The 9,377-nt window shown below is 52.0% G+C and overlaps 1 protein-coding gene across 2 annotated transcripts; it reads right to left on the bottom strand.

The window, feature by feature from the left end:
* Positions 1-279: 279 nt before the first annotated feature.
* Positions 280-7,738, bottom strand: RAD51 (RAD51 recombinase). 2 transcript variants are annotated; one of them, XM_041404083.1, is made up of 10 exons: positions 7,710-7,738; positions 6,699-6,807; positions 6,174-6,311; positions 5,669-5,786; positions 5,034-5,125; positions 4,261-4,355; positions 3,294-3,407; positions 2,836-2,965; positions 1,515-1,636; positions 280-1,249 (listed from the first exon to the last, which is right to left on the bottom strand). In XM_041404083.1, exons 2-10 carry the CDS (start codon positions 6,783-6,785, stop codon positions 1,126-1,128), a joined length of 1,020 nt encoding a protein of 339 aa, XP_041260017.1. In that variant the 5' UTR covers positions 6,786-6,807; positions 7,710-7,738; the 3' UTR covers positions 280-1,125. The 2 variants fall into 2 exon arrangements, with proteins under 2 accessions (XP_041260017.1, XP_041260016.1); XM_041404082.1 differs by lacking the exon at positions 7,710-7,738 and adding an exon at positions 7,650-7,695.
* Positions 7,739-9,377: the final 1,639 nt, after the last annotated feature.

Raw genomic sequence — 9,377 nt, 5'->3', positions numbered from 1 at the left:
CGCTCCGGGACGGGCGCTGGGGCCGAGCCCGGCGCTGCCGCTCCTGCTCCGGCCGCGGCCCCGCCGGGGACCCGGAACCCTCCAAACCCCGCCCGTCCCCGCCGCGCCCGAGGAATCCTTTCGGAATTTTCCTGTCCAGCGTAGGCAGATGAGTCTCACAGAGAAACCCCAAAAATAAAGGCTATGGGGTCGAGGTGGGTGGGAGGGGCGGGCAATGTTCTGCTTTAAATTAAAACACATTGGGAAAAATACATCTGTGGAACAGCTCAGTTCCTCTCCCAATGATCTGCTTTAATTAACCACTGCAAATGAACCAATTAAGATCACACCAACACATTATTCTTTTTAATCAAGTTCTAGAGAAAAACTGCAGAATAGAAAATAACCTTTTTAACCCCAAAACTCTTCTAGGAGATGCACAGGGCAGGGCTGCACTGCACCCCCAAGAAGAACTGGGAGAAAAGACAAACCCAGACTGAGATTCCTGGGAGATTGGTGCAGCTTCTGCCAGCCAGAACAATCCCTGGTCTGAACACACACCTGAGAATCCCCGGAGCCTGGGACATCATCAATATCCTCAGGAGCCTTTTTATTAACAGCAGATTTCCACAGAGAATTAACAGCATACAGCAAATGAAATGCAAAGGAACAGCTCCCCCAGCCCAGCAGGCTGCAGCATCCAAAAGAAAATGAACAGAAAGATGATGGATTGGGACCATCACCAATCCCAAATCCCTCGTGTGGAATCCCACTCTGCCTTTGTTTATCAATCACTTCTCTTAGTGGACAAACCCTTCAGCTTTGCTCCCAATTCACCGAGTTCCCAACTGCGGCCACCAAGATTGTGCTGCACCGTGTCCACGGTGGGATCCAGGGAAGGAAACACGCAGGGTTTGGTCCTCTGGGAATGCTGCTGAGGAAGCACACGGCCCTCACCTGTGCCCGCAGCCCGAGGGAGATCTGTTCCCAACAGCCGCGGCCGAGCTCGGCGTGTCCCGACGCTTCCCGCGCCGACGCGCCACAGCTTCCTGCGCCCGCTGCCCGGGGAAGCGTCCCTAAGGTGCCACCAGGAAAGGAGCCTCTCACAGACACGGAGTCTTGGGATTCAGGGAAGAAAAGGAGTTTTCAGTCTTTAGCATCTCCCACTCCGTCGGCGTTGATGGCAAACATGGCTTCAGCCTCGGGAAGACACGGAGAGTCGTAGATTTTACAGATCCTGGTCTCACCTCGGCCTTTCCGCAGGTACAGCCTGACAGGGAGAGGGAAGGAAACAGGTCAGGATGGACAGGCTACTCCCAGAAAATCATCCTGCTCCAGAAAGGAGTAAACAGGGCTGCAGGAAGTGCCCGAGACGTTCATTCCCTGCGGACTGAGGGCCCAGAGCGGTGCTGAGCTGAAGCACAGGCTGGGCCTGCCGTGGACAGACTGGAAACCCCAGAAGTAAAAGCTGCTCGGCCAATTCCACAAAACATTCCCAACCCAGGCTCCTGGGATACGACCATCTCTTGTCTCACCTGGTGGTGGAAGCATGAGCAATGATATTGCCTCCGATGGGCTTTTTGGGATCTGCAGCGAACATGGCAGCTCCGTCCACCTGTGCCACCACCTGGTTCGTGATGACGACGGCCACGCCGAACTGCAGGAGAAACAACCCAAACCCAATTATTTCCCACAATCAGAACAGAAAAGCAGGGAAAAGGACACAGGGGCACTCATGGTGTCCATAAGTGTGGGATCCAGCCTCTCCAAACCAATGGGAGCAGAGGTGGAGACAAAGTCCTTGGGACCAAATTGCTGGGGTTTGTAAGAAAACCAGTAAGTTTTACTTTGGCAATCATTGGGTTTCCATAGCCAGGATTTGGTAGTGGGGGGGCACAGAGGTGTCTTCTGTGAGAAGCTCCTGGAAGCTTCCACCATGTCTGGCAGAGTCAATTCCAGGATGGCTCCCAGAGGGACATGCTCCTGGTCAAGGCTGAGCCAATTAGAAATGGTGGTAATTACCGCATTGTGATAATTGTTATCACCAATGTGATAACAGATTTAAGAAGAAATCAAAACAAAAGTTGTGGTGCAGCTTCAATTCCAGCTAGAGAAGAGTAGGAGTGAGCGTATGAGGAGAACAAGATGCAGACACCAAGGGCAGTGAAGAAGGAGGGGGAGGAGGCACTCCAGGTGCCAGAGATTCCTCTGCAGGGCATGGTGAGGACCATGGTGATCCTCCCTGCAGCCCTTGGGGATCCACAGGGGATAGAGATCCACCCACAGCCTGTAGAGGAGCCCCATGCTGGAGCAGATGGATGCCTGGAGGAGGCTGTGATCCAGTGGGAGAGCCTATGGAGAGGGGCCCTGCTTCCAGTCTGGAGCAGCCTGTCCAGCTGCTTGTGAGATGGAGCCACATCAGAGAAGTTCCTAGAGAACTGTCTCCTATGGAAGGGACCCCATGGCGCAGCAGGGGAAGGACTTTGCTCCCTCAGCAGTGGGAGAAGCCTTGGGTGGATGAACTGACCAAGCCCCCCATTCCCATCTCACTGTGTCACTGGCACAGGAGTTAGAGCTGGGAAGGAGGGAGTGTGGGGGTAAGGTGTCTTTTTTAAGAGCTTCTCGTTATCCTGATTTTGTTAGTAATGAAGTCACTTCAAATCTCTGAGTTGAGCCTGTTTTTCCCTTGCTGGTAACTGAGGAGTGTTTTCTCCCGGTCCTTACCTCAACTCACAAACCCTTCATTACATTTTCTCTCCTCTCTCCAGTTGTAGAGGAGGGTGAGTGAGCAGATTTCATGGGTGCCTGGTGTTTGGCCAGCATCAAGCCACGACATAAAGCCCAGTGGAAGCTCACCTCGTCCGCCAGGCGCAGCAGCATCCGCAGGAACCTGGCCAGGTGCATCTGCCTGGCGGAGAGCTCCCCCCTTCCCGAGTAATCCGTGCGGTACAGGGCCGTGGCGCTGTCCACGATCAGCAGCGCGTACCTGGCAAAGGGCAGGCAGGCCTCTAAGTCTCGCTTCCAAGCTTTCCAAGCTGCCTGCACAGCTCTCCTGGCAGCTTGGAAATCAGCAGCACTGTTTCTAATCACAGTTGTAAACTGAGCTTCCAACTTGCTCCTCAGGCTGGCACTGAGGAACCACGAATTCCCAGTGTTTGTGCAGCCGCATCAGGTGGAGCCAGTTGCCGGCACCCAGAATTCCAGCAGCAAGACGTGCTGCTGATAGCTGACTGCCCGTGGAGCAAACTGGCTCCTTGGAGGAGCCGAAGGCTAATCCCATGTGGGAACAAAATCCATGAGATCAGTGTAATTACCGTGACTCAGCCATCATGGCCGAGGCCTGGTACAGCAGCTGGGTCTGGTGGTCGGTGTTAAAGCCCCGAGCGTAGGCCACGTTGTCCAGGACATCACTGCCAGACAGGCCATACCTGCAAAATCAGGGAAAACAAAGGGATGAACCTTGAGTGACAACTCCATCCATAGCAGTTAGCCAAGAGCTTTGCCAAAAGACCGATGAAAAACCCACATCCCAGGAGATGGAAAAAATGCAGCCTGTGGTGATGAAAAGAGAACGGAATGATTGGAACCATTTGAAATGGATAAGAGGAAATGGCCTCACGTGATACCAGGGGAGGTTTAGGCTGGATATTGGGAAGTCTCTTAGAGGAAAAGCTATCCAACCCTGGCACAGGCTGCCCAGGGCAGTGGTGGAGGCTCCATCCCTGGAGGGATCTAAAGCTGTGTGGATGTGGCACTCGGGGACATGGGACAGTGATGGCCTCGGCAGCACCAGAGGAACAGCTGGGCACAGGGATCTCCCAGGGCTCCTCCAACCTGAACAATTCCCTGATTCCAAGGACTCTGTACATGGCCAGCACAGACCCACCTGTGCCCGCTGTAAACATCATTTCACTTCCTCTCCTTCGCTTGGCTGCCAAATTTTCCCTGGTGACAGGGAACATGGGAGCAGTCCTAGTGGCAGGAGAAGCCAGCAGGATTAGGTCAAATTCCCTTCAGAAAGAGCAAACAGGATCCAGCCAGTCCTGTCCCCAGCTGCTTGGGAAGCTCCCAGTCCCTTCCAGTAGCAAAAGACAGGGAAATCACCTCGTGCCAAGGGACAATGACATGAGAGCTCTGGGGAGAGAGTGGCAGGGACAGGAGAGGAATGGCAACACTAGAGCTTCCCAAAGGGAACACCTGCCAAATCAACCTCCAGGACCTGTGGAAAACATTTTCCAGCTGAGTTGTGAGTCCATCTATTCCTGTCTCGTGCTCACAGACCTTTCAGCCACGGCCAGGAGCCGCTCTGGACGGAAGGTCCCCTCCGTGTCGATGTACATGGCTTTTCCCTCGCCGCCGCCGCGGTCTATGGGGAGCTAGAGGAGAAGGAAAGGAATGAACAGGGAATAAAGCATCCATAAATACAGCAGATATTGCCACATGCCCTCACTGAGCTCATACAACAAATAACATCCCAAGTTATTGGGATTGAAGTCCCATTTAGCTGGGAAAAGTGCAAGATCCTTGGTCCCCATCGCTGCTGAAACCTTCCTTTTGTAGTACCTGTCACCCTGGAGTGCCAGGATGAGTGGGAATGGCTTCCCACTAACACAGGGCATGGATAAATGAGATATTGGGAAGAAATTCTTCCCTCGAGGGTGCTGAGACCCTGGCACAGGTTGCCCAGGGAAGCTGTGGCTGTCCCTGGATCCCTGGCAGTGTCCAAGGCCAGGGTGGATGGGGCTTGGAGCAAGCTGGGATAGTGGAAGGTGTCTCTGCCCATGGAACTGGAGGGGCTTTAAGGTCCCTTCTCACCAAAACCATTCCAGCATTCCATGATTCTACACGAGACAACATGTGCTCGCTCAGCTTTGAGCTGGGAAGTTTAGGGAGTCAACTGAATGATCAAATTAAGCCCAAACCTCTAATATTTTAGGGAATAGAAACCTCTAGACAGCAATAAACACTTAGAAAGTAAAAGGAAGTGCCCAAATTAGCAAATATCCCAAGGCTGTGGGGCCTGGATATTGGACTGTAATGAGGTGACCCCCCACCTGACAGGTGACAGCCAGGGTGTGACACAGCTGCGTCTTCCCAGTACGGAATTCCCCGAATAATTCTGTTATGGACCCTGTTTCTATTCCTCCTGAAGGGAAAATAACCATAATAATTATTAATAAAAATCAAAATCAAAAGGTCACATGCAGATCTATCTCACATAGAAAATATTACATTTACAGAGGCTCAGTTAAACACTGAATTTGGCTGAAGGTTTCAAAACCAAGAAGGAAAATTGCTTGTCATCATGAGGTTTGTTCATGCTGTGGTTAAGAAGCTCATGGGTGTTTCTGAAGATGCTGAAGAGCTGAATTTACTTGTTTTCATTTTTAGATTACCAGAGGAATGGGGAGATGGTGATACCTGGTTTTGTTTTCCCTAAACACATAATGGACTTCAATAAACCAGAAACATCCAAAAATGGACAGCTCTGGGTCTTGCACCGTGACTAAAAGGACTAAAAGCTATTTCTGCAGCTTCTAAAATAAAAGCAGTTATTCAAGAGCAGTCCTAGAGGTTTTTCATCCAACCAGGACTTGCCTTACATGATTCTGTACAAGGATCCCACTCATGGGAAAACCCCAGCCCAATAACTGAGGTTAAGCAGGAAAGAGAATAACACAATGCTGACCTTGGAGCAGCTTATCCAGCTCTTTGGAGCCAGTGGTGATCTGGATGATCTCCGACCGCCGCTGGTGGAATTCTGTGGCCGTGGTGAATCCCATGGGAACCAGTTTGGCTGCCTCAGCCTGAGGGAAAGCCAAGTGAGCAGTGCCAGGGGAGTTAATGCCATTCGTTAATCCCCCAGTAATTAATATTTCCTGCCTTGTGGAGAGGTGCCTGTATCATTCCATGCACATCTCACACACCTTGCACTAGTTGGTACCTCTGAACAGAACTGAAATTCTGCTCCAAGAAAAAGCTCCAACATCACTTTTGTGTTTTTTATGGAAATATCCTCCCCTGTTCAGTTCAGTCCTGTCCTGCTGTGATTTGCCTTTTGCCATCACAAGTCATGTCACACCTCTAATCCCCCTTACTGCCCTTAGGACACCTTCCACATTCACCACAACACTTCCAGCCAGCAGAAGTAAACCTGTGGAATACCTTGGGTCAAAGTTCCAGGACATCCTTACCAAGATTTTGTCAGCTTTGGCTTCGCTGATGCCTTTAATGTTCAGCAGCTCCTTCTTTGGTGCATAAGCCACGGCCTCCACTGTGTGAAATCCAGCTTCTTCCAGCTTCTTCACATCATTGGCATTTATGCCACATTGCTGGGAGAGAGGCAAAGAGGGAGAGAGGAAAAATGACACCTGTTGGTATTTTTGGGTATTTCTGAGTTTTTTTTTTTAACAGAACACAAGTAAGAATTTAGCAACAGAGTTTTCAGTTTCACCTTGCTTTTAAAGAAAAAGGTTTAGGTTGGATATTGGTAAGGAATTCTTCCCTGTGGAGGTGGTGAGGCCCTGGTGGAGAGGGATGTCAGGATGGATGGGGCTGGGAGCAAGCTGGGATAGTGAAAGGTGTCTCTTGGCAGGGAATGGAATGGGATGAGCTTTTAAGGTTCCTTGCAACCCAAACCATCACAGGATTCCATTCTAGGAAAAAGAGCAGCAAGTGCATCTATGGAAAACTTCCTTCAGAGGTAACTCCTCACCTACCTCCAGCCTGGATATGAGCTGTGGCCCAAAGCTCTCCTCCTCAGCTGAGGTGTCTGCACTGGCCTCGAGCTGCATCTGCATGGCCATGGCAGCGAGGGCCAGGACAGCCCTGGAAGGAAGCAGACATTTCAGTGCTCCCTTTTGGCAATAAGTAATGCGGTCACAAAAATCAGAATCACGGAGTTCTTAAAGCTGGAAAAGCCCTCTGAACAGGCCCCTGATGTTGGGGCTGGGCTGTGCCCCTGAGCTTGCCCTTGGGGCTGCCACAAACACCTTGGAAAGGGCTGGAAGACCCTGCAGAGGATCGGCACCACGCCTGGGATTGCTGGGCAGGATGGAAGGGAGGAGCTGTCATGGGAATCTGAAGGACACAAGGGAATTCACACACCTGGGATATAACACACGATTTGAATATAAGAATGACAGGACAAGTGGGAATGGATTCAAACTGACAGAGGGGAAGTTTACATTGGATACTGGGAAGAAATTCTTCCCTGTGAGTGCGCTGAGACTTTGGCACAGAAAAGCCGTGGCCGTCCCTGGATCCGTGGGAGTGATCAAGGCCAGGCTGGACGGGGCTTGGAGCAACCTGGGACAGTGGGAGGTGTCCCTGCCGATGGCAGGGGGTGGAACTTCACGGCCATTCCGGCATTCCACGACCCCAGCTTTACCGGGGCCCGGCCAGCAGGCACCAACACGGGCCAGCACCTCCCAGGTACCGCCCGCCGGCCATCTGGAGCTCCCTACGCTCCCCCCGCCGTGTCCCCTCACTGTGCTCGGCTCCAGCCCTCCGTTTACCGCCGCTCGCGGCTCCCACAGCTGACGGCCTTCCCACCCTCCGCCGCCAACGCCCTCAGGCTCCCGCGCCCGCTGCCCGCCCCGGGGGAGCCCCGACAGGCGCCGGGGGTCCGGCGGCCCCGGGCCCGTCCCGCCCGCCCCAGCCCATCCTACCCCGTGCCCGTTCCCATTCCCGTTCCCGTTCCCGGGCCTGGGCCCGTCCCCGTTCCTCACCGCGGCCCCGCTCCGGCCGTTCGGGCGCTCCCGCCGCCGCCTCACGTGACCGCTCTGCGCAGGCGCCGCCCCGCCCCCGGCAGCGCCTTAAACGGGAGCGCGGGAGCGGCACCGGGAGCGGAAACGGGAACGGGAGCGGCACCGGGAGCGGGAACGGCACCGGGAGCGGCAACGGGAACGGGAGCGGCACCGGGAGCGGAAACGGGAACGGGAGCGGGAGCGGCACCGGGAGCGGCACCGGGAGCGGAAACGGGAACGGCACCGGGAGCGGGAGCGGCACCGGGAACGGAAACGGAAACGGCACCCGGCCGGGAACGGGGTCATGGGCAGCAGCCCCGGGGCACCGCGGCCTTCCTTTCTAATCCCCTTTCCTTCCTCTCTCTTCCTCGTCTTCCTTTTTGTTTCCTTGTCCCGTTTTTCTTTTCCTTCTCTCTCTCCCCTTTTTGCCCTTCTTTTCTCTTTCCCCCCTTTCCTTTTCTCTTCCCGCGCCTGCTTTTCCTTCTCTTTCCCCCTCTTTTTTCTCTTCTCCTTTTGCTTCTCTCTCCTTGCCATTATTTTCCTCTTGTTTTTCTTCTCTTATTTTCTCTCTTTTCTTTTCCCTCTTGAAGCACAAGCCCGTGCCCCCATAAATCCAGCAGCCCGTGCAGTTCCTGAGCAGTGACAATTCCTCAGAACCCAAGAACGAGCAGCTGGAGATGGAGACACAGCTGGAGCAGAGCTCGCAATTCCGCACTGGAAGCTCCATCCCTTGGCTTTGATGGAATCCCTTTGCCTCGAGGCCTTGCACAGCGTGGAGCCGCTGATTCCTGACACATGGAAGTGAAGAATTCCATGGTTTTTTAAAGATGGATAATGGAATAATTTCTGCCCGAGCTCCTTTTCCTGCTACAAATGTGTGGCTTTACCTGCTGCTTTGATTCAATATTCGGAGCAATATAATAAACTCCACCAAAAACTCACTCGAGTCTTTAGTTATTGATGGTTCAGTGTGCAAATCCACTGAGAGAAAAGAAAACCAGCCAAAAAAGACAAAAAAGAGAGGTGGATAATGCTCCTGGAGAACTGCCACAGCACTCTCTTAGTTACTGAAGCACAGAGAATGGTCTGGGGAAATTCCAAATTCCAGGTATAGTACCTAAGTTGAGAATGATTTGGGTGCTATCTTCCTAATTAAAATACAATAAATTCTTGTGAAAAGCAGGATTTTGAAAAGGGCAAGGAAAAAACATGATATTGTGAAAAGCCTTCACAAGCCTTCACAATAATTATTTCAATATTTTAAATTTAATTTAGTACTGAATTTTCAATCACCAGTTTAAACAGAGTAGCCCATGATCCCCATTTGAAACAGGAAGAGTGATAAATCCAATCTTTATTAAACTCCACTTTTCAAACAGACACAAACTTTGTAAAAAGACAAAATATATAAACACTAGAATACAGGAAAACATTTTTAAATCCAACATATTTTACAGGGTACAAAGATTTGCAGCTGCAGAACTGAGAGCTGAGCCAGGGCTGGTGCTTTGGCTCAGTGGCACAGGGTGAGATCAGTTCCAACAGCAAAACACACATAATACACAAAATTATACACAAAACCAAGCTGGAGCTCACAGATACTCCCAGGTTTAAGGAGTTCAGTCTCCCCACTAGAATTCCATGGCATTC

The sequence above is a fragment of the Onychostruthus taczanowskii genome, unplaced genomic scaffold (assembly GCF_017590055.1).
Source record: "Onychostruthus taczanowskii isolate IOZ18803 unplaced genomic scaffold, ASM1759005v1 scaffold208, whole genome shotgun sequence".
Classification (NCBI taxonomy): domain Eukaryota; kingdom Metazoa; phylum Chordata; class Aves; order Passeriformes; family Passeridae; genus Onychostruthus; species Onychostruthus taczanowskii.
This window is presented reverse-complemented; position numbering and strand designations above follow the sequence as displayed.

What these genes read in the sequence shown, in the direction of transcription:
- RAD51 (XM_041404082.1), bottom strand. An exon ending in CTCCTGGCCGTGGCTGAAAG is followed by an intron (nt 3,408 to 4,260) that starts GTCTGTGAGCAC and finishes CTGATTTTGCAG; the next exon opens with GTATGGCCTGTCTGGCAGTG. An exon ending in TGCTGCGCCTGGCGGACGAG is followed by an intron (nt 1,637 to 2,835) that starts GTGAGCTTCCAC and finishes TTTCTCCTGCAG; the next exon opens with TTCGGCGTGGCCGTCGTCAT.